Below are 25541 nucleotides of genomic sequence, written 5' to 3' on the forward strand. Positions count from 1 at the left end.
CTGGATGTAGGACTAAAGCACAGAAATAGGCTAGTAAGCAGATTATTAGTGTCTTCCCTTTTCTTGTAATATAATGGTTTTGCTTGTCCAGGCTAAATAAATTCAAGTTAACCCAAAACAGATTTTGAAGTGATACTGTAGATTAATAAATTAGAGGAAAAACATGTTTTTAAAAGGCAGTTCCATGTTTATAGAGTTGAATTATATTTTTATCTGACTTTCCTGTTACTGTAGAATAGTTTGGAAGCTTGGGAGATAAAGCAGTCATTACTGAAGTTAGTTTATATCAAAAGTTTTTTTTTATATCTTCACTAGCTTAATGACTTGTAAAATTATAGAAACATAATACAAACAATAACACTTCTTTTTAGCTAAGCTGAACATTGTTTAGCTTCTGTTCACTTATACAGTTTGGACTTTTTTTGGTGATTTTAATCTGGAGGTTCATTAGAGTTCACATCAGTAGTCTTTGTCCTCTCTAGTGGGTAATGTGTCAGCAGGGGTTGTTTCTGTGAAGCCTTTAACCACTTTCTTCTTTCTGCGCCAACCAATAAAGTCCTTGATACTTAGCACCAATTAGAAGATAAAGAATTTTATTTCTTAAATCTAAGTGAAGATTCATCAATAATGGTAGCCTTTATCAGTGCAAACTCAAGTTTTGAAAGAGAAAAGGCTAAACATGCTAAAGGACTTATGATTTTGAAAACTAGGGTATCAGCTATTATTATCAACGTTAACATTTCTCAGCATTACAAAATACTAAAAATACCTTATCAGCTCTTATTGACATATTTCTCCTAGGTTCTATACCTAGCCCTTTTAAAAAGTGGAATTTTCTACTCTTCAGTCATTTTAATTGCCTATTTCCCCATTATTTTGTATATTTTTAACTTTGTGGATTTTTTTCAGGCTTGGATGTCCCTTTGCAATTCAGGATATTCTTTATATTGAGATGGCCTTTTGCTTACTTGACATAGAGGCAGAGATAGTGATAATTAAAACTTGCCATTGATGGCCTGTGTTACAGGATACATAGGTGTTTGTGGTGTTATTGCCATTGTCATCTTTTTTTTTTTAGCACTTAATTTTAAAGTAAAATACTAGAAGACAATTCTTTATATCATGTACCATCTTCCTTTTGAGGATATCAGTATCTTAAGATATATAGCATTTGAATACATCTCAGTTGTGTGACTTTATAGATAGAATCAATGATCTCTTTCTTCTAGAATTATGAAGAGTTGCATTTGACAATAGAAATGTTTGCATATGCCTTGTGGACATACCTAGGAGTAGAAATTACAGAAAGTGTGGTAACTATGTTTCACCTTTTGAGGAACCACCATACTATTTTCCAGAGTGGCTTATCATTTTACATTTCCAGCAGGAATGTATGAGGTTTCAGTTCTCCACACCATCATCAATACTTACTGTCTTTTTTATTCTAGTCATTCTAGTGGACATGAAATGGTATTTCATTTGATTTTGATTTTCATCTCCCTATGGCTAGTGATGTTAAGCATCTTTTCATATCCACTTGTATATCTTCTTGAGAAATGCACATACAGAAACTTTGCCCATTTTAAACATTGGGTTATTTTAAAAATTGGTTTTGTCTTTTCATTTTCTTAATGGTATCATTTGAAGCACAAGAGTTCTAAATTTTTATATACCCCAATTTATTATTATTATTATTATTTTTGCTGCTTGTGCTTTTGGTTTTATCTAAGAAACCATTGCCTAACCAGAAGTCATGAAGATTTACTCCTGTGTTTTCTTCTACAAGTTTTATAGGTTTACCTTTTACATTTATGTCTATAATCCATTTTTAGTTTATTCATTCTTTGGTTTGTGGCAATCCCTTTGTCTGAGAATCATTTGTTAAAAGACTCTTCTTTCCCTCATTGAATCATTTGGACTGTGAATGCATAGGTTTATTTTTAACTGTCAATTCCTTGATCTACATGTCTCTCCTTATGCTTGTACCACACCAACTTCATTACTGTAGCTTTGTACTAATTTTTGAAATTAAATATGAATCCTAACTTTGGTACTTTTTGAAGTTTGTTTTGGCTATTCTGGGTTCTGTGCATATTCATATGAATTTTAGGGTGAGTTTGTTAATTTCTGAAACAAAAAAGCCAGCTGGGATTTTGATAGGGATTGCATTGAATAATTTATAGAGTATTATTGATATTACAATAATGTTAAGTCTTATGATCTATGAATTAGCTCAGGTTTTAACATTCTTTGTTTCAAGCCCTCTATTGATCAGAAAATGAAGACTTAGAGAAGTGAGGTGACTTGCCCGAGGCCCTACACCTGTGAATGACAGAAATGGGACTCAAACTCATGTTCTTTGATTGTGTAGTATGCTTTCTAACCCATCATGTTTTGATGTTTTCCTTGTCTGCTGCTTAGTCAAACATAGACAAACAAAAAGTAAGATTTATGCTATTCAGATGCAGTGAAGAAAGGATCAAATCCATATTCTCATTTTACTCTCTAAATAAAAATTTGCTTTTGTAAAAGGAAGAATTCTAATAAAGTGAAAGACGTATAGCAGACTAGAAAGATTATTGAATTAAAGTAAGGAAGTTATATAAATTGAGCTTTAGAATCCTGAGATATCAAAGTACTCAAATTTGGAATTATCCAAAATTGAATCTCTTATTTACATTTGAAAGGAGTAGCTCTAATCTCACAAATAACATACCAGGGCTGTCCAGAAAGTGTCCAGCCATGTAATATGAAAAATACAGATATTTATTGAAGAAGATCTAAGAAACATTATACATAGGACAATGATGCTTCAGTCCCCTTTAAGGTAGGCATCTTGGGACCTCACACAGTTCTCTCAGCGTCTCCTCCACTGTTCAAAACATTGCAAAATCCTTTGTTGGAATCACCATCAGCTGCCCCGTCATATTTTCCTGAATCTCATCGATGGTCTTAAATCTCTTCCCTTTCAAAGGTGATTTTAGTTTTGGAAAAGCCAGAAATCACAGGGTGCCAGATTTGGGCTATAGGGGGGCTGAGTCACCTGGGTGATTTGATGTTTTGCCAAAAATCTCTCCATGAGACCTGATGCATGAGTGGGTGTATTGTTGTGTTGAAGCTGCCAGTCACCAGTTGCCTATAGCTATGGCTGTTTTTGTCATATTGAATCTCTCAGTGAAGAACATTGAGATAGTACTCCTTTTTAATTGTTTGGCCTGGAGGGACATACCTGTGATGGACAACACCTTCCCAATCAAAAAAAACGCAGTTAACATGATCTTGATCTTGCTGCTACTTTACCCCTCCTTCTTCAGGCGTGGAGAACCAGGCAACTTCCATTGGGACGACAGGGCCTTTGTTTCAGGATCACAGCTGTAGGCCCACAATTCATCTCCCATTATGACCTTTTTGAAGAAATCTGGTTCATTGGTAGCAATTTGAATCAAGGCAATAGCAACTGCAGCACGATGTTCCTTCTGCTCTGGTAGCAGAAGCCACAGTTTGAATTTTGCCACGACATGTTTTATGCCAAGGTCCTGCATCAAAATCTCACACAGTAGTTTTTGGAATCCCCAGATCAGCTTTTAGTTTAGTTCTCGCACTGTCAGTTGCGATCTTTGTTGGTTACAACCTGTACACATTTAACATTTTCAGGTGTTCTGCTTGTTGCAGGCCTTCCAGAAAGTGAATCACTTTCAACAGATTCTTTAACATCTTTGAAGCATTTGTACCACACTTTTATTTGCACTGCACTCATTGCATTGTACCCAAAAACCTTCTGAATCATCCAAATAGTTTCCATGGTAGAATGTTCAAGCTCAATGCAAAATACGATGCAGATTCATTGCTCTTTCTCAGTCATTTTGAATGTGACAGCCACAGAGAACACATGCTCACTCAGTGGCGTCTGCCACTGACTAGTACAGTGAAGTCATCATTGTTCATGTATGCACATTCCACTCCACTCCCCTTGGCTGCCAGGTTACATTGATGATGCACAAACAGTTCTTACATTAACAATGGCCGGACTTTCTCCAGACAGACCTTGTGTGTCTTTGCAAAAGGATTGTACCTATAATTTTATTTGGCAAAGATAATAGTGTTGTTATTTGATTTGTAAGGAATAATCCTTTCACATTGTCACTTTTGTTTATGTATAATTGTTTGAAGAATATTTGCCATTCTAGCCTAGTGTGTATATTGTGCTTGCAAATGATGAAGACATTACGTTAGGTAAAGGAAATGTTATTCTGCTTTTGTCTTTAGCGGAAGATCCATCCAAAAGCTATGTGAAATTAAGAGACTTTGTACTTGTGAAGCTTTGTCAAGATTTGCCTTGTTTTTCCCGGGAAAAGCTAATGCAAGGATTCAATGAAGATATGGCAAGAGAGACACAACAGAAGTTCAAAATAAATAAGGTATTTAAGTACATAACTTAAATATTGCAAATACATTAAGACTACATGTATGGGAAATAACAGTTAAGATTATAGTCTCTGAAACAGGATTGCCTAGGTTCAAATCTGGCTCCACCATTCGCTCTGTGACTTAGGGCAATTTAGTTTACCTCTTGTGCCTCAATTTCTTCATTAATAAAATGAGAAGATAATTGACTTAATGGCTCTACTAAGTGTAATATGCAGAACAGAATGGATAGTACGATCTTTTTTTTTTGCTTTTTAAGAAAATGTTTATCTAAACCAGTAAAGTAAATAATAATCCTGGAAACAGTATTGGCAGGGAGAAGAGTTGAAGTAAAACACTTAACTTTCACTTTATATTTATTTAAATTTTAAGATCGGTTCAAGAAAAGTAGCATGGGAGTTGAGAGGAAGGACTTTATTATATTACGTAAGCAAGGGAATCAGAGTACTGTATTTTGGGTTTACACTGGGTAGGATTTAGATTATGAAAGTATATGGAATGAAGTTTTCCAATAATAATGACTAACATTTGATACTGTTGACCTACTCTCCCTTGGCTTATGAGACACTACAGGTTCCTGGTTTTCTTCTTACCACTGTGATCATCTTTTTTTTTAATTGGGAAAATTTTAATTAATAAGCATCAAATGCACTTTACATTGATAATTGCAATACTGGAACTGTGACATTTTAAATATTGTTTTTCAAAAAAGTTTAGTGATTTTCTTTTTCATGGGAAGCATGAAGATCCAACTATAAGCATTAATGTGGCCAGTCTAGGTCACTATGGTTTAGTTAATACTAATATCTAAACAGGGGTTCACATTTCACATCTACAATAAAGCAGACTGTGAATTTCTGCATTGTTGAATTTTAGCAAAAATTCCATGAGGTAATTTAAAGGAATGTCAGATTTTTGAAGTGCAAACTCCTAAACTTTACATTGGTATCACTTTTTTGTTTGAAGTGGATCTGAGTTGAGAATATTATGTGATTTTTCCTTTCCTAATTCCTTGGGAAAATATTTCTACAGTAAGTCTTGGGTCTTCTTTACAATGACTGGGTTGTTTTTAGGGAAGATTATAAGCTTTGTGGTTAATTTCCCACAGTTGATATAAATCTATCAAAAACATAATTTAAGGAAAAAGTTATTTTTTAAAGATTGCAGGAACAGGAAAGAAATAGCACCTCCTATCTGTATAAGCACAAACACTTAAAGCTAATCATACTGCAGGTAAATCCAATATAGTATCAAGAAGTTCTATAAAAATGAACAAAAGATACATGCTTACTTCCATTGCTCCAATAGTCAAATGTTAGATCTGCATGAGAGTTGCGCTGTAGCAGTTTGTTAGTTCAGTTTAAGAATTCAAAGACCTTTTTGTGTTATTTGGCCTAATGATGTTCACATCCCAGAGAAATTCAGTTCAAAAAGTTGAAATTAAGGCAAAGACTATAACAAAGCATATGGATATTCTACTAGAGGTTGCTATCCTTCCATGGCTCATGCAGAAATTAAAATTTTGGAGGCAGAAAAACTACACCATTCAATAATTCCCGCAGTGAGAATTACTCTTACTGTTCCTTGCAAACAAAATATCACTAAAAGCTGGAAAGAAGGATCATGGGAAGAAGACGATATCCAAAGACACATGCCACACAACCAAAGGAAACACCTGTCATTAAGTTTAATAAACAAAACATTCCTAGACAACCAATGGCACTTCCGTAGTTTCCTCGTGAACTCCAAAAGTATGCCAAAAGTTTCCTGATCACTGACCCAAGCAACTTTATTTGAACTGAAACTTTCCATTTACTCCTGCATTAAAAACACTGTAATAGCTTCCTGACTTTAAGATAAAATATGTTTTAGAAATAACTGATATATCTAGACTGTATTCAACCTTTATTAATCAGAATAGCTCCTCTTTTTCTTATTTCTCACCTGAGGATTTGTTTACTGATTTTAGAGAGGAAGTAGGAGGGGGAAAGAACGAACATCGATACGAGAAACAATTGACAGTCTTGTCAGTTGCCTCTCATATGCTCCCCGACTGGGGATTGAAACCACAACCTTTTGATGTGTGGGATGATGCTCCAACCAACTCAGCCACATGGCCAGAGCATAATAGGTCAAATTGTAAAGGGAAAGGAATATAAACACATTTTTTAAAATCATGCTTTTCAGAACCCATCATAATCATGACCCTGCTGCCGACCTTGCTAGCCTCAGCTTCCTACCACTTTCCTACATGCTCTGGCTTTGCGGAACTTCTTGCCATTTCCCAGCTCTGGTACATCCTTCTTCCTTTTATGTTCCTTTACATATGTGTACTATTCCCTTTGTCCTTAATAATCTTTTCTCCTATTCTTCCATCTTTCCCTGGCCAGATAGTACTCATTTTTCAGGCTCAGCTCAGGTGACCCTTCCAAGAAAGGTCAAATATCCTCTTTCCAACCTACCAATACCAGACCTCCCTCCACCCCCAATAAACACATAAGTGAAACAACACAAAAACTATGGGTTACTCCTTTGTCTTCAGTGATACAAAACTTCCCTAATTCTAATATTTCTTGGAATGTTTTCTCTGTCCTCTGCCTGCCCTTTAACTGTCACTGTACTACAGGGTTCTGACCTCTCCCCTCTTTTCATTGTGTATGCTTTCCCTGGGCAATCTTAATCAGGGTTATGATTTTGACTGTTGCATATATGCTGATATTGCTTAAGTCCATACCTTTAAACTAGAATTTTCTTCATATTTATACATTCTGCCTCCTAAATCTCTCCTAGACTGAAAACTCACTGTCATTCCACACCCTCCTCCACAGCTAATCTTTCTTCTTCTGTATTTTTAGAATTCTTGTTCCCTTAGTATTCTTACTTGTGCTGTCTCAGTTCATGCCCTCATTATATTTTGCCTGATTCAATAGCTCAGCTTCCTAATTGGTCTGCTTGCCCTTCTTTCTGCTACCATTTCTATGTAGCTGAGAGAATGCCTTACTTAAAATTCAAATTTGCGCACTTTGCTCACTTCCCCATTTCTGTCACCTACTAGATAAAAGTCCAGCTCTTTAACCCTTGCTCCAACCTCACTTCCTCCGCACCTTGTTTTTCATGTTGTGCTCAGCACTGTCAAGCTCTTTCTGTTCTGCAGGCATGTGCATGTGTGGACATGCACACATACATTGTGTCCTCCTTTCTGGAATGGCATACTCCCTTCCCTTTAGGATTCAGCTCAGGATTCCCCTAGGAATCCTTTTATAACATTTCTTCCATTCCCAGACTATGCTACCATAACACCTTATTCATATTTCTATCATTACATTAAATATACCTCAATCATTTGTGTTACCCACTAGACTGCTAGCTCCTTGAGGGCAGAGACTCAATATTACTGCTTTTGATCTGGTACCTGACACAATTCCCATACCATAGCATATATTCAGTATATCCTGTGTTCTTTTGGGAAAGTGTCGCTATTTATAATATAAAAAGTTTATTGATTTGTTTTGTTTTATTTATTAGCAACATGCTAGACGGGTTTATGAAATTCTTCGACTACTGGTAACTGACATGAGTGATGCTGAACAATACAGAAGCTATAGATTGGATATTAAAAGAAGACTAATTAGCCCATATAAGGTAGGACTTTCAAGAGTCTTAAACATTATATTTTTATCCTTGTTTAAAATAGAGAAGAAAGTCTAGCAAATGCCAGTGTATGGGAAAATCCAAATCATTTTGCCAAATTAAGTGTTACAAAAGTGAAAATAGGGGTGTGTGGTTTGCCCATGGCTTCTTAGCTAAAATGACCAAATGTTGGGAAAAAAGATCTGTTACCTAACCTATTGATCCTTTACAATGGATTTTGTGAAAAACAATAGCATATGTTAATAGATGATTTTATTAATTTAAAAAGAAAAAATGAAAAAAGTCTCCCAATTAGTTAGAAGAATTTTCACTGTTATAATTTTCCAGTGTAAGCTATGAATCTGTTTCATTCACTTAAAAACTAACCCCAAGGATAATCTACCCATGGTTATTTTTTCATTGATTTGTATGTGTTTTTTAAAAATTTTAGTGTCCAGACTCTTCTCTAACAAATTACTTTCGTTTTTTCTAAGTCTCTTGTCTTCCCATTTGTTATATATGAGGGGGGACCCACCCCAAGAAACAGAATTATCTTCTGGAGGCTGGGCCCTTTGTAGTATAGGCTTCCTTTTCTAAGTGAGTGTTCTAGGAAGCTGTCTGTATATCAGTGTCCTAGCTGGCATTATTGTGAGAGGCTGTGTTAGGCTTTCGTGAACTTATTTTTGAAGACTGTTGCAACACATTTGCCCGTTTCAAGACAGGTAATTTACGAGCTCACCTGCCCACACACGCTGAGTGTTCCGTTTTTGACCAAAAACAGCAGTACTCCTGTGCTCCCACCCTATCTATTCACCTGATCTCACACCGAACAACTTTTTTTTGTTTTCTTGGATGGAAAAAAAAATTCCTCCAAGGTAAACATTTTGCCAGTATGGAAGAGGTGAAACAAAAAATGGAAGAAGCATTAAAAAGCATCAAAATCGACAGAGTTCAAAACCTGTTTTGAACAATGGAAAAAAGTCTCAATAAGAGTATTGCATCAACTTCTGGCCAAGATGGAGGCGTAGGCAGACAAGCTGCATCTCCCTCCACAAATAAGAAGGAATACAGCTACCTCAAAACTAGAAACAACCAGAAGTTCCAGAAAACAAAACTGCATATGGAAGTCCAACAAACAAAGATATAAAGAAAAAAGTCAGGAGGGATACCTGGGGAGCATTCCCAGCTCCTCACCGGACATCGCAGCTCACAGTCCCGCAGCTCACAGTCCCAGCACTGGGGGAAAATCAAGCCTCATTGTTTCTGACTGTGCAGACCAGTGGGGGTTGGGGCAGAAGCAGAAACTGCCAGTCTCTCAGTAGAGTCCGCTTGTTTAAAGGGCCCCCTCAGTCCTAGAACATTCACAGACCCACCCACTCTGGGAACGACGGCCAGGGTATCAGCTAGAAAGGCACCAGTTCCATACAAAGTGGGAGAAGTGCCTGGAAAAGGAGCGAGTGCTGGGCAAGCAGCACTGTTCCCTCTCGGACCCCTCCCCCACATACATCACCACAACGTGGTGAAACAGGTTACCCTCTACTGATGAATACTTAAGGCTCCGCCCCTTGCAACATAACAGGAGCAACAGCTCTACCTAAGACACAGAGGCAAACAAACACAGGAGCCTGTCAGAATGAGGAGACAGAGAAGTATGGCCCAAAGGAGGGAGCGGATCAGGATTCCAGTGGGAGAACTGAGTGACAAGGAGATAGCCAACCTAACAGACGAGGAGATAGCCAACTAACAGATGCAAAATTCAAAACACTGGTGATAAAGATGCTCGGAGGCCTGACAGATATACTTGAGTAAGGCAAACACGTAAGAGAAGAAGTGAAGTCTATGCTAAGTGAAACGAAGGAAAATCCACACAAAACCAATGGTGAAGGGAAGAAAACTGGGGTTCAAATCAATGATTTGGAACATGAGGAACAAAAAAACAGTCAACCAGTGCAGAGTGAGGAGACAGGAATTGGAAAAAAGGAGGAGAGGCTTGGAAACATCTGGGACAACTCTAAACGTGCCAACATCCAAATCATAGGGATGCCAGAAGAGGAACAGCAAAAAATGGGGAACTTATGTGAAGAAATAATGGAGGAAAACTTCCCAAATTTTACAAAGGGAATAGACATACAAGTCCAGGAAGCACGGAGAGTCCTGGGCAAACTGAATCCAGAGGGGAGTACACCAAGACACATCGTGATTAAAATGCCAAAGATGAAAGATAAAGAGAATCCTAAAAGCAGCAAGAGAGAAGCAGAGAGTTGCCTACAAGGGGTGCCTATAAGACTATTTTGGCTGATTTCTCAAAGGACACTTTGCAGGCAAGAAGGGACTTTCAAGAAGTATTCAATGTGATGGGAGGCAAGGACCTACAACCAAGATTACTCTGTCCAGCAAAGCTATCATTTAAAATGGAAGGGCAGATGAAGTGCTTCCCAGACAAGGTAAAGCTAAAAGAGTTCATCACCAAGCCATTATTATATGAAATGTCAAAGGGACTTAAGAGAAAGAAGATCAAAACTATGAACACTGAAATGACAACAAACTCACAACTATCAACAACTGAATCTAAAAAATAAAAACAAAATCCAACTAAGCAAACCAGAATGGGAATGGAATCATAGGTATGGGGATCACTTGGAGGATTATCAGCTGGGAGGGGGAAGGGGGAGAAATGGGGAAATGGTGCAGGGATTAAGAAGCATAATTGATTGGTACAAAATAGACAGGGGGAAGTTAAGAATAATATAGGAAAGGGTGAAGCCAGAGAACTTATATACATGGCCCATGGCTTGCTGGAGGGAAGGGTTGTATGGGGCATAGGGGAGCAAAGGGGAGAAGAATCAAAACTACTCTAACAACATAATAAAATATAAAAATATTGCCTCAGATGGAGAGTACTTTGATGGTTGCTGAAGTTTTTATGTGGAAGAATAAATACACATTTTTTTATAAATAAATTCTGGGATTTTTGAGGTCCCCTCTCATAAATTGTTTGCTTTCCTAAATATGGCCTGTGTGCCATTTATAACCTCTGTACTTTACCATAGCTGAACTTGCAACTTAGTATTACCTCTTTTAAAAACATTTTTTCTTCTTGCCCCTTCCCCTCCTTTTATTGTCATCTCCAGTATTTTCCTTTAAGTCAAATATTTCCTCTCCTAGATAAGGTCTGGTCATTATTAAGGTAGCTATTGTCCATGCCAACTTGTGTGAATGGGAATTCCTTTTTTAAAAAAAATAAAAGATTTGTTTTATTTATTTTAAACAGAGAAGGGAAGGAAAAAGAGGGAGAGAAACATTGATGTGTTATTGGTTGTCTCTCACACACCCCCAACTGGGGACCTGGCCTGCAGCACAAGCATTTGCCCTGACTGGGAATCGAACCAGCGATCTTTTGATTTGCCAGCCAGTGCTCAATCCACTGAGCCACACCAGCCAGAGCAAGGGATTTCTTATAATAGTTGCAGCAGGACAATAAGCTAATTAGGGAGAATATTTGTTAATTTAGTCAACAAATAATTATTGAGCACCTGCCATGTGGTCGCTGCTTTTTTATACACTATACCTGTAAGCTTATACAGCATCACAGCTATACAACACAATAAATGACAAATCCAAATGTCTTAATATTGAAGGAGAAGGTAAATTTTAAATAACTAATGAGTAATTAATATATCAAGTAAACAGTTCTGATTTTCCTACATTAATTCAAGCTTTGTTTGATTCTGTTTTATGGAGCTAATGTTTTGAATGTGGATGGTATGTTAGGTAACACCTTGTTACTCTTCAGTACAACTGTATTTCTTGGCTTGTCATTGTAATTCTGTTCAAACATATATTCTGAAAATAAAAATGATAACAAATGATCATTTATCTTGAATTCATATATATACATATATATAGTTCTTCATGGAGTTATTAAGCAACTCAGTGGATTAATTTTCTGTCTTTATCTACATATAACAGGTCGTGATAAATTATAATGGTCTCTCTTCCCAAAAATTGTCTGAAATAGCTTTTTTTCTTTGATGTTTATCAATTCAGATATATCAGAAAGTTGGTAGAAATAGTATTTTCCAAAGGTTTTGAGCTTTAATAATAATTTTTTTTGCTAGAAATTTTCTTTATGATGAAACTTGGGTATGTAGAACAGTATAATTAGAGTTATGACATTTAAGAGTATTAAAACTTTTTCCCCAGTAAAATAATTTATTGAATTATACACCTCAGATATTTGTGACATTTTACATAGGCAGACTAGCGAAAGGGGATGATGAATTCTGAGTGTAAATAGTATTCACAAAGTTATGCCAAATAATGGGGGTTTCTATAGTTCATAAAAGCAAGTATTTTCTACTCTAAAAAATGATAATGATTTTTTATATTACTACTAAGTATCCTCACCTGTCCAGCAACTTCACCTACCTGAAAGGCAACCAAAAATTGGTTTTAAAACTCTTCAGGTTCTTAACAGCCAAAATGGTTATCACTATCTTGCACTCATAAGCAAATTACAAATTTTTCAGATACTTGTGCAAACCCTACTTACAGCAATGTACTTTTAAGTAAATTTAGTTATCCAGTATTCTATCCCATTGGGAAAACCAGGAAAGCTTGAGGGTCCCCCTCAGCTACTCTGTTTTGAAGGCCACAATGCTTATGATAGGAAACCTCCTATAAACTTTGGGAAAGCTTAGAAATGAGTTTAATGTCCTATTGGCATGGGAGGAGTGGTAAGATCTCTTTGTTGAATGTATACACATTATTTTCTCCAGTTTGTTATTCCAAGCTGATATTTATGTACTTTGTTGTGTTATCCCAGCATTTTCAAGTGCAAAATTACATTTAAGAATGAAGTAAAATTGCCAGCTATTGAATGTAGTTTAGATTTTTTTTTTTTTTTTTAGGTCCTCTAAAATGTATGCCTGCCTAATGGGGAAAGTTTGGAGTGTAAAGTTTACCTTTTTATTTTAATATATTTTATGAAAAGAAATTAGAATTTTGATTGTTGCTAAGTTATTACTGGTGTATGAAATTGCTTCTTTATTGATAGCAAAATCCAGCAATTCTGTGCTGCCTTTATTTGAGGGATCAAGTTTATGTATCAGCTTTAACACTCTCCTACTAAGGAATTATTTAGGTAGATATTAGAAGTACTTGTACCTACTCTAAAAGTTCTTTAAGCACCGATAATTCATTTGTATCGGTGCCAAGAAGAGATAAAAATAACCTGTATTAACTGGAATCATTTTTCAAAGCACACACAAAAAAGCTCTAGAATAGAAATAATTTTCAAGTGTTCAAGAAAAGATATATTTGAACAATTAGTCCAAAAAAAGGAAAAATTTGTGCAGCAGCTCGGTTTTAGCATTAAACCTTTTATATTGTTTCATAGGCATATTTTAATTATTAATTGGTTTACAAACATAAAATTTAGTTATAATGTCATTGAGTTTGGAATCAGGAAACTCAGTTTTGAGGTCTAGTTCTACCTTTTACAGATTGTGTGACTGTTGATAACTTACTATAAAATGGAAATGCAGAGCTCCATAGTGAGCAACTAAACAGAAAGAAATACAATACTCGTACACTGTGCATGTTTTTAAAGATTTTTTTTTTTAAGTTTTTCGAATTTAAATGCTTTCAACACCATTATCATTTTAAAAATTTTGTAAAAGAACGTTATCTCTGTACTTCACAAGTGACTAGTTCAGCAGATGGAAATTAAGGAAACTTTAGAGATGGTAATATTTTTGAGATTATATTTGTAAACCCTCTTGAAACCCATGAAAACTAAGCAAGAAAAATAATTATTTTCTGGAAATGAATTCTCATATAAGCCAAATGTTAACATAAATTGACATTAATACCATATTTAAAATTATCAACAGTTCTGAGCCATGAAAGAATTAAGTTTTTTGTTTGTTTTTGGAGGGAGGAAATTATTCTGAAGCCTATAGAATGCCTATTCTGATATTCATGAGTTCTGTCTTTCAGTATTTCATTTGTAATCCCAGTGTATGTCATTTTGCTAGATAGAGGAACCCCAAATCAGTTTTTTAAGTTCTTTTTTTACAAATTTTAAAACAATTAATTTGTAATATACAAAGTGGAATATATATATAGTTTGTGGAATATATAGTTCAAGGAATATTAAAGATTAGTAAAAAATAAATACCTTAAATTAGTTATTTTTAAAATTGAATCATACCTTACATGTTCATGAGTAACTTTATTTATAGTTTTTACTTTTTCCATGAAGTTACAATTATTTTTTATTCCTAAGTACTTGCAGCTCTTGAATTTAATTCATAGATTTACTGCCATACCATTTAAAGTTACAATAGAGATTAATTCTGACATCCATCTGAAAAAAATTGACAGTGAAGGCATTGAAGGTGGTAAGGAAGGGGGAGATAAATTGGAGGAAGTCAGCTCTCAGAGAATTAAAAACAACATAATAATTTGAAACATTATGTTATAGGCACATGATTAATTCTGTAGATTATTTGGAATAGAACTGTCTAGAGATATTTAACAATTTAATATGATTGGAAGCATCTTCAAGCAGTGGGGTTAGATTACCTAATAAATGTTACAACTGGTTAGCAGTTCAGAAAAATAGCTTATATTCTTATCACATACCACAATAAAAATTTTTTTTAAATCCTCACCTGAGGACATGCTCACTGATTATTTAGAGAAAGGGGAAGGGAGGGAGAGAAATATCAGTGTGAGAAACAGTCAGTTGCCTTTCATAGGCACTTGGACCAGGGACCAAATGCAACCTAGGCATGTGCCCAGATCAGGAATTGAACTGCGACCTTTTGGTTTATGGGATTACACTCCAACCAACTGAGCCACACTGGCCAGGGCACACCACAATAAGTTTTTGATGCTATACTCTTTAATTCCTGAACTGTTTCCTAAAGTTAGGTTCTCTTTTATATGATGTGATCATACCTCTTGACAGAAAATAATCATTATTAGAGCAGAAGCAAAGGTTTTGTCATCCATGTTATTGAAGAGTAAGAAATACACCGTCTTTCCTGGCCTTAGGACAATAAATTTGAATTCTTATCAGTTCAGTAAAACTAATAATGAAAGTGGTTAGTGAATCAACAACATTAACATAACCTAGGAGCTTGTTAGAAATGCAGATCTAACCCCACTCCAGACCTACTGAATCAGAATCTGCATTTTAACAAGGTCCCCCGGGGATCTGTGTGCATATTCCAGTTTGAGAAGCACTTCTTTAGAGGGGCATCTTATATTAATGAAGTTAATTTTTTTCTTTCTGATTATAGCAGCCTCATTTAATTAGCTCCACCAATTTAGATCCAGTATCAACCTAATTTTTTTGTAGTGTCAGAGAGCATATTGCAGTATAGACATATCTTCAAGCTTTATTGTGGTCACTTTGCTTTAAAAGTTTGTGGTTATAAATTTAGCTTAATATTGAGCTTTTTAAGCAGTAATCATGACACGTGTGCCCAATATTCCAGAATTATTAGAGTTCCCTTTAATGGGCATTTATTTGTTTTTAGGATGGTTTTAAGATACTGGTTTGGGGAGGGGGTTGTTTTGTTTTTCTTTTTGTTCATTTGAAAGGCAGTGAGATATAGGAACTAAAAATACAGACTTCCAACAAGATCATTAGGGTTTGAATCCTGGCATCTCAGCTTTCTACTTCCATGACAAGTTGTTAAACCCCTGTACCCCTTTTTTCTTCATCTCTCAATTGAAGAAAATTATAGTACCTATCAGTTGTTAGGATTACAGAGTTAATATATGTAATTTCTGATCTCTATGTAGAGTGAGCTCTTTATTATAATATATATTCTAGTAAAAGAGGATTGATATAGTAATCTAGAACAGTTGATCCAAAATGGAAGAAAGTTTCTTCTGTTGCTGTGTTGTCCTCTCATCCAAGAATCTTGGAATCATTCATTTTTCTTTCTTCACATCACCCGACATTTCTTCCCTGTGCCCTCCATCTCTGCTGCTACTGACTTTATCTAGGCTTTTGTCATCTCTCACTTGAATTCTTTCAGTACCTGCTAACTTGGCCCTCTAGTCCCATGCTCAGCATCACTGACACAGTATTGATCTGACAGTGTCCTGCTTAAAAGTTACCAGCTCCCTGCTGCCAACTCCTCAGTGGTGGTTTCCTTCTCAGTAAAACAGGGAGGAGTTTAATAAGATAATGTGTATCTGGATAGTACAGATTCAATAAATGCTTAAAGTGTCACAGTTTTGGGTTTATCTTTCTGAAGCTCTTCCAGCAATTTATGTTAAATTTGATTTGTAGTCCATAAATATATCACTGGGTACAGGAACTTAGAAATGAGTTTAGTATCAGGAAGAAACCAGCTTAGAATTAAAATTAATATAATTAATGATTGAATAGTGAAATGAATAATAGTGCTTAATCTCAGTCATCTTCAGTTAATATATTTTATTAATTAAAGAAATATTTGCATGTCTGCACTGGCCAGTTATTTTTTGTGCTATGGAGAGGGGAGTGTTAGTCACATATCTGTATTAACTATCAATTGACACAAATTCCAGGTCTTCTGGTTAACTCCTTTTAGAGGGATTCTAATTCATGGTTAATTTCATGTTTAGGCTTCATTAAGAAGAAAACTATGGGGCAAATTTGGGCATATTCCTACTGCTATTATTTTTAATATTGGAGACTTATTTTCTTTACATTCTTAGAATTTTATCAGCTTTTTTAGTTTAACCAATAATTGTGTTTCTTGCTTAGAAAAAGCAGAGAGATCTTGCTAAAATGAGAAAATGTCTCAGACCAGAAGAACTGACAAACCAGATGAACCAAATAGAAATAAGCATGCAACATGAACAGCTGGAAGAAAGCTTTCAGGAACTTGTGGAAGATTACCGACGTGTGATTGAACGCCTTGCTCAAGAGTAAAGAAAGATTAGACTCATCTGTACAGGAAGTTTGCAAATTTCTGTGCATTGTGTTGTGGAAAATATGATTACTTTAATTTTAAAATCTTGTAACATTTTACTTACATTAAAAGTTATCTATCTTATCTTTAGTTGGATATTTTCTTTTCGAGAGATTGTATATTTTAAAATACTGTTTAGAGTCTATGAACATATATTACATTTTTAAGAAAGATATAGCTTCTGAAATACCACTGCAATTGCTTCCCTTCTTAAACAGTATAATAAATGCTTAGTTGTGATATGTTAATAATGTGATGATATGATTCTTAAATACTCACGGTTATTAAACTTTTTCAGTCTTGTTAAAAACTTTAGGTTTTCAGCTTCTATTATTCTTCCCACACTGTGCTTCTATGATTTTACATGTGACACCTTTAAAATACATTTCTCTTAAGACCTTTTTAGTAATCTTGTTTTGCCTATGTGATTTTTCTAAATAGAAATGTTCCTAGTATGGATTTGTTTTGTTTTAAACAAACTCCTGTTAACCATTTGAGAAAGAAGGGGAAACTAGATAACAGCCTAAAACCTAAATATTGGCATCAAATATTACTTGAAGATAATTTAGAAGTTTTAGCATAAATGTTTTATAAATAATAGTAATGTAAGATAAGGTAAAAATCAGTTTCTAAAACTCTAATTTACACACCATTATTGAACTATATCTTATGTAAATTGAGGTGTATATCTGTTGTAATTGCTATAAGGGTACCAAGATGTTGAAGTCTAATAAGAAAGAAACCAAAGTATGGTAAATTGCTTAATATAGTGTTACTTTATTTTTATTGAAGTAGAGTATAAATTACTTGATACAGAATCATAAAAGTAAAAGCTTGGTGTTTAGAATGTGTGCCAGTAGGTAAGGTTATTGTATAACCTTAAAAATGAGATATAACTTGAACTTTGCTTTTCTTCTTTTAATCCTCACCTGAGGACATGCTCACTGATTTTAGGGGGGTGAGAGGGGGCAGACACTGATGTGAGAGAGAATCATCAATCGGTTGCCTCTCATATGTTCCCCAACTGGGAATTTAACCTACAACCTTTCTCAGTTCATGGGATGATGCTCTAACCAACTGAATCACACCAGCCAGGGCTGAACTTTACTTTTAAAATCTAATTTATTCAATGCTTAAGGCAAAATCCCAACCTGGACAAGCACTACCTTGTCCTTACATCAGCTTCACATCAGCAAAACCTGACAAACGGGATGAGCAAAGTAACTGTTACCCTCTGGACACAAAATAGCTGTGGCCAGCAGCATAGCAAGGACACTAAGCCATCCCCTCAGAAGCTGATATATAGATAAAGCTTTCTGATTTCTGAGAGTATATGTTTATACACAATTTGTTACAGATAGAATAAACTAGTTCAGGTAAAATCCTTCCTGAAACTATGAAAGCAATTTGTTTTCCATCTATACTAGCTAAATTTTATTGAACACTCACAATTGATACCTAAAGATGTACTCTGAGATGAAAAAAAAAAAAATCAGTACCATCTAAACAAATTAACCTTTCAACATACTGTTATATAGAAACTTACCTGTAAAAGCCAATGTGACACCAATTTTTGTACTTTTTTTTTCAGCAATATTCTATGTTCAGTTCATGGATAAAGATCTGGTTTAGCATTAGTCTGGGAATTGAAAGGTTGTACCTTCATTTGGCATTAGACAGGTAAAAGTCCAGTAGTTAGGTCTGCACCTTGTGTAGGGTAGTTAAATGCCAGGACAGATGTATAGGCCTATGAAACCTAACACAGCCACCCTCTGGTAGCAGCTTTCACCCCTTTTATCATCCACATACATGTCTACTGTATTGTTGCCTTTACCATTTTCCCAGCCCTTCCTCCCTCTACTACCTTTAATTTTTACTGTCTTCTTCAAATTGCATTTTCTCTATAATATTTCCTTTCTGAGCATCAGTTTTTTTCATCTGTAAAATGAGGTACTAGAATGATCTCTAGGCTCCCTCCCTGTTCTAAGATCTGTATTTACTTTTTTCACGCCTTTTCTCCTGAAGCTTGTACACTCAGTTGTGGGGATAGATGTGGGATATATCTAAAATAAAGCATTTTTGTAAATGACACAAACTTCATAGTTCATACATGAATTAGTTTGTGTGAGAGGAAAAAAACCTATTTATGTCCCTACTTGCCTCCTAACTGCAGGGGCCCCAGCTTGCTGTACCAGAACCTTGTCTATTCTGAAGACTTACCTCATCTACCGCCATCCTTGTCCACTAAAAGAAAGTTGGCAGCAAAGCCCAAAACACCATAACAGAATGATTCGAATCATAGACGTTATAGTTAAATGATTTAATTCCTTAAATTTATTCTTAAATTCTTTTTGTTCAAATTTAAAAACTAGTTTAACTATTAAATGCTGATTAAATAAGGTACCCATAATTCTTCCTTCTAAATGAAATTATTTTCCATTTGTCTATTATCTGTGTATGCATTGAACATGGTAGTTTCTTTTTAATGGGTTTCCAGTGTTCAAAATAGTTCTCATGTACAATATTTCATGTTCATATGCCCACATTAAGCCATTTACCTACGTTCTTTTATTATTATAGACAACATTCAAGTGAATTGTTTCTGTGTATATATATTTTTGTATCTTGTTAAGTCCTATCCTTAAATTCCTGGGAAATGCATTTACTGGTAGGAATATCATATTCTGGTAGGAATATCTCTATGGCTCAGTTACATAAACATGCCACATTTTCCAGAATGGTTTGTAAATTACTAATAGATATGAATGTGTACATTGGCTTTGACATAATTTCAAAGGCATGAGATGTTTTTGTTGTTTTAATCGGTAAAATCTCAAATTTATATTCCTTTTGCTTGATGGGAAGGCTGAATATTTTTTCATGTTTTTGTGAAATTCTTTTCCTGATAGGAATTTTCCATTTGATTTTTTAAACTTTGTCTTTTGGGATCTATACTCATTTTATAGATGGACAAGAGATCCATCTTGCTTAAGGTCATACCTATGAACTCCTAGTAAAGCCAGGACTAGAGCCTCCTGACCTCCACTCCATCTCATCTTCCATCAAGTAGGACAAGCGAGGCTGAAGCATGCTGGCCCACTAGACTTCACGAGAGGGGCTTTTCCCCCTCACCATCTAGGAAATAACCTCACTTGCATAACATTTGCCCTAGTCACCAAATGGGCAGTCACCAACCGTCCTCTGTTTTTATGACATTATAGGAGCAAGTACAGGAAAATGATGTTTGATTATATGACTGAAATTATTGGTATCTCCTTCCAAGTATGGCTTGAAGTTCCTAATTTCCTCAACATTTCCAACTTTTCAATTTTTCTGTGTTTCCATATTGGTTTACATCTTTATTGTAATATACATTTCATTCTTATGTGTTGCAATGGAATTATATAGTGCATTTAATTTACTCATTACTTGAGCAGAGTAGTCTATATATAATCAGTATGCATGTAGTACAAAAAGGCAAAGGGGAATACACCCTCTTTGTTATATCTTGCATATCTTTCACAGATATATATGCATAAATGAGCATATATGTATATCATATACCATACATATGGTAACCTCCCATATATATTGTTCTCTAACTTATTTTTAAACTTAATATCTTGAAGACTATCTTGTTTAATGGCTACGTGGTATTCAATTGTATGGGTATACCATAAGTTACTCTACCAGTTCCCTGTTATTCAGGTGGTTTCTAATATTTTCCATTATAAACAATGCTGCAGTGCATATTCTTGTACATATGCTATGTATATATGGGTAAGTACAGTAGACCACTGAACAACACGGGTTAGGGGAGCCACCCACCCACATAAAATAAAATCCACATATAGTTCAGGTCAGTCCTCTGCATATGCAGATTCCCAACTGTGGATCAGAAATACAGTTGACTTTTGAACTGTGCGCATCCACTTAAACAGAGAAATTACCCTTGGTAGAGAACCACTGCTACATGGGACTGAATATTCTTCCACTGAAAGCACTACTTTTTATTATGTAATGTGGACATAGCATAAAATTCAAAAGGAGTAAAGGTATTTTATGAGGAGTAAGTTGCCTTCCCTTCCACCCAGTCACCCAATTCACTTCTCCAGAGGCAGTTACTTTTACCAGTTTCTTCTCCTCAGAGTGAATAGTCTGTAAACATCCATAAACCTTTAATGCAAATAATGATATATGCAATACTCAGGATTTTCTAGTTAAATTTCCCTCATATCTTTATTACTATATATTAGAACACTTCAACTCTAAACACCTTCATTCTAATATTCCATAGTTTGATATTTCATAGTTTGACTTCACTGTATTTAACTCAATCCTATATTAATGGACATTTAGGTTGTTTTCTATCTTACAAGCAGTGCTACAGTGAATATTCTTGTATAGACCCATTTCGTACATGTGAGAGTATGTATGCAAGATAGTGATAGAATCACTGAGTGAAAGGGTGTGATGCTTTGTATTTTGGTAGATTTTGCACACATTTGAGACAATAGAGAAATTTGAATATGGACTCTATTAGATGATATAGAATTTTGCTAAATTTCACAGTTAAGATAATACTGTGATTGTGTAGGACAGCAATTTTCAACCAGTATACACCGCACATTGGTATGCAGAAAGATTTTTAAAACACACAAAACCTGACTACTTAGTCGGGGTACTGACCTCTTTTCCCTTAAACTGTCAAATTTAAAAAGTGACAACCACCAATACAACAACAGCCATCCATGGTGAGCAAATAAAAATTATATCACTTTTTTGTCAGATAAGCAAAAAATATACTTTTGGGGAGTGCCACAGAATTTCAGTAGTTTGTGTGCTGGCCCTGGCTGGTTTAGCTCAGTGGATTGAGCGTCGGCCTGCGAGCTAAGTGTCGCTGGTTCGATCTTCCAGTCAGGGTACATCAGAGAAGGAAAACTCTGACTCCAAAAAACCTCCGCTGCCTTGCGGCATACCTCTTCAGGGGAAAGGCTAAGGGAGTAAACCCTGACAGAAAATCCGGAGCCGGAGTCCCTAAGGCGGTTTGACGTTGTAGTCAACACCGGCAACTCCTGCGGCGCACCTGAAGCCAAGCTGTATTGACTCCGTCTTTCCCTTGGACCCTTCAGCTGCGAAGAGGGGGGGGGTCTGCTGCATGGGCAACAGCAGACCCTCCATATCACCCTGCCCAGGCTCTGTAGCTTCAGCGTCATCACAAGATGTCAATTCAACACGGGAGGAGACAGATACGATGTCACTCCCGAGTCGGACTGCACAGCCATTCTCGGCGGTGCAGATGGACTCTTAAGAAGCTACACCATCGTCTCTCGAGACGGACGGCTGCCGACGACGACGACGACGAGTTTGTGTGCCATGAGATGAAAAATGTTGAAAATCGCTGGGAGTAGGCAAATGTCTTTATTCCTAGGAGTCACATGTTCAAGAATTTAGGATCAGAGTCAAGACATCTGCAGGTCACATTCAATTCAAATGGTCCAGGAAAAAGGATGTATATGTGGGATATATATACACATACAGATATACATACATACATATCGTCGTCGGCAGCCGTCCGTCTTGAGAGACGATGGTGTAGCTTCTTAAGAGTCCATCTGCACCGCCGAGAATGGCTGTGCAGTCCGACTCGGGAGTGACACGGTATCTGTCTCCTCCCGTGTTGAATCGACATCTTGCGATGACGCTGGAGTGTCCTCTCCAGTGAAGCTGAAGCTACAGAGCCTGGGCAGGGTGATATGGAGGGTCTGCTGTTGCCCATGCAGCAGACCCCCCCTCTCTTCGCAGCTGAAGGGCCCAAGGGAAAGACGAGTCAATACAGCTTGGCTTCAGGTGCGCCGCAGGAGTTGCCGGTGTTGACTACAACGTCAAACCGCCTTAGGGACTCCGGCTCCGGATTTTCTGTCGGGGTTTACTCCCTTAGCCTTTCCCCTGAAGAGGTATGCCGCAAGGCAGCGGAGGTTTTTTTTTTTTTTTTTATACATACATATACACCTAGACATATCTATGTATGTAAACAGAAGGAGAAAGCAAATGTGACACAAAATTTTAAATCATTGAATCTAGGTTGAAGGTATATACAGGTGTTCACTGTACGATTCTTTCAACCTTTCTGCGTGTTTTTAAGTTTTCAAAATAAAAATTGTAAGGAAAAGATATATATGAAACAAAAACACTCCTATGAAAACGGAACAATCATGAATAAGAATGAGCTCTTAGAAATTTTAAATGATGTCTCTAATTCAAACAGCAGAAACTTGGGGTATAAAGTTGAAGAAATTTCCCAGAACATCAAAAAGAAAGAAAATAGGAGCGAAGAGATAAATCAATGGGGGAAATCTGATAGCCAGCTTATTTTCATTTCAGGAAAAGCAAACAGAAAGACATTATCAAAGAATGAGAAGATAATTCCTCAGAATTGAAGAAATGGATCTTCAAATTAGAAGCGCTCACTGAAGATTGAGTAATATTAAATTATTATCACTAACATCCACTGAGTGCTTATTATCCACTAAGCACTTGCATCAGTCATCGCAGTTTCTACAACCCTCTGACACACGTGGTATTATCAAGTGAAGTTAGGTATTATCAAGTGAGGTTATTGCCGGAGGTCACATAGTAAGTTTCAGAGCTGAGATTTTAGCCCAGGCAGTACAATTCACTGGCATTCTTACACTTAAACCACTTAACTGAAAAGATCTACATATAGACTAAATTGTTAAATTTCAAAACACTGAGCATAAATTAAGATTGTAAATGCTTTCAGAAGGGAAAACCTGGTAGAAGAGAGGGAATTTATATAGCATTAAACTTCAGCCACACTTCATGCTAAAATACAATGGAATAGTGTCTTCAAAGCTCTGATGGAAAATTATTTTGAACTTAAAGAGTCCTATACCCAAACTATCAGTCAAGTGTGAGAGCAAAATAAAGGTGCTTTTGGAAATCTAAGAAACCATAAAACCTACTTCACACACTTTCTGATAAAGTTATTTGTAGATCTATTTTAGCAGCATGAAGGTGAAATCAAAGAGCAAGTAAGATGTGGAATACAGTACAAGAAACAGTAAAATTGAATCCAATAAAAAGAAATACTAGCATGGCAACTGAAGCACATGTCTAAGAAAGTAATTGGTCCAAATTAGAATAGAAAACTATTAACTCCAGGGGGGAAAAGAGTGTACAAGAAAGTCAGAGTCCAAATATAATAAACTACAGTTGGCGTGGCTTTGAGCAATGACCAGAAACAAAGCAGTTCAAAGTGGTTAAATCTGGAGTCAGACTAGGAAAAGGTGGAATGTGGGACTTGCTTTTCACTGAAAACCTTGTTATTACTGAATTTTTTTGAAACTGCATGTTACTTTGAAGTAAAATTTTGTTTAAATAATATTATATTGTTCAGAGAGCAAAGCTCCATATATTTGTCAAACGAGATACAACTGTAACAAGGAAAAAGGTTAAATGTTTATCTGAAGCAGACAAATTGTACCTTTATACAGTGAGATTGCACAGCCTGACTTTCACAAGGCAGAATTTGCCAAAAGAAATGATAGTGAAGAGCCTTCTTAAAAAAAAAAAAGTGTAATTATCATCTTCTTTGGAAACTGATTTCAAAGGAATCATAGTTTACTTGCACTTGATTTGGCTACCAAAAACAAACTATTTCCACCTTTGACACCCTGGTACTATGAATCAACAGACACTAAGTATAAAACCAAAACTTTGAAGATGTTCATGTCATAATTTTGGGGCTTCCCATTAACCCTGTGGAGAAATATAATGCAATAAAAATGTAATGTCATCTCTTATGAATATCTGAAGAGCTATGGGCATAAGATGTGCCTTATAAATGTCTTGTAAAAATATTTTTTAAGGCCTGCAGTGTTATAATGTACACAGGCTAGAACAGGGGTGAATCTTCTCTCCTACAACCTTCTTGGGTCTATCTTAAAATTGGAAGGGGTAGAGTTAGAGTTGGATTAGGTGATCTTCGAAGCCCTTTCCAGTTCTTCAACTGTATTCTCTCGTCCAACTTAATAAAAGGCCAGTTGGAAAATGTGTTTTGGTTAGACTCAGTTCACCTGGACAGATCTTTAGATTTTTAATTAATAATTTTGGCAGGTGAATCTGTGCAAAAGTCTTGGGCTGTACAGTTTGTTTGCCTAGATCTCCGAATCCCCTTTGTGAAGGTCAGGGGGCCACCACCATGAGGCTTGTTTGCTGTCTGCTCTTAGAGCAGCTGCGGCTTTTCTTCCTTTATCTTTTACCAAGCAAAAGAAAATGCCATGATGTTTGTGTGTGCTTCAGATGTGGAGAATGCTCTTCAGACAGGTTATTCTCTGGGCTAAAGTGGATGGGTGAGCACACAGGAGCTCCGCTCAATGGGAAGAGAGGTCGAGGCAGCATCTGCCCTCTTGATTGCTTGGACAGTTTCTGTTTTGAATATAGAACGTGTTGAGTGAGAAGCAAGCAGAAGTTAAGAAATGC

The 25541-nt window shown here is 36.0% G+C and overlaps 2 protein-coding genes across 3 annotated transcripts in view; one reads left to right on the top strand and one right to left on the bottom strand.

The window, feature by feature from the left end:
• HAT1 (histone acetyltransferase 1) overlaps positions 1 to 17120 on the top strand; it is a 43404-nt gene extending 26284 nt beyond the window's left edge. For both annotated transcript variants that reach the window (XM_090280737.1, XM_090280739.1), the window contains exons 9-11: positions 4267 to 4418; positions 7951 to 8067; positions 16829 to 17120. In XM_090280737.1, coding sequence (XP_090136863.1) covers positions 4267 to 4418; positions 7951 to 8067; positions 16829 to 16996 — 437 coding nt within the window. In that variant the 3' untranslated portion in view covers positions 16997 to 17120. The remainder of the gene's footprint in view (positions 1 to 4266; positions 4419 to 7950; positions 8068 to 16828) is intronic.
• Positions 1 to 25541, bottom strand: part of SLC25A12 (solute carrier family 25 member 12) — a 174111-nt gene that overhangs the window by 143206 nt on the left and 5364 nt on the right. The window lies entirely within an intron of this gene.

This window comes from Furipterus horrens, unplaced genomic scaffold, assembly GCF_987537825.1.
Source record: "Furipterus horrens unplaced genomic scaffold, mFurHor1.1.pri manual_scaffold_1, whole genome shotgun sequence".
Taxonomy (NCBI): Eukaryota; Metazoa; Chordata; class Mammalia; order Chiroptera; family Furipteridae; genus Furipterus; species Furipterus horrens.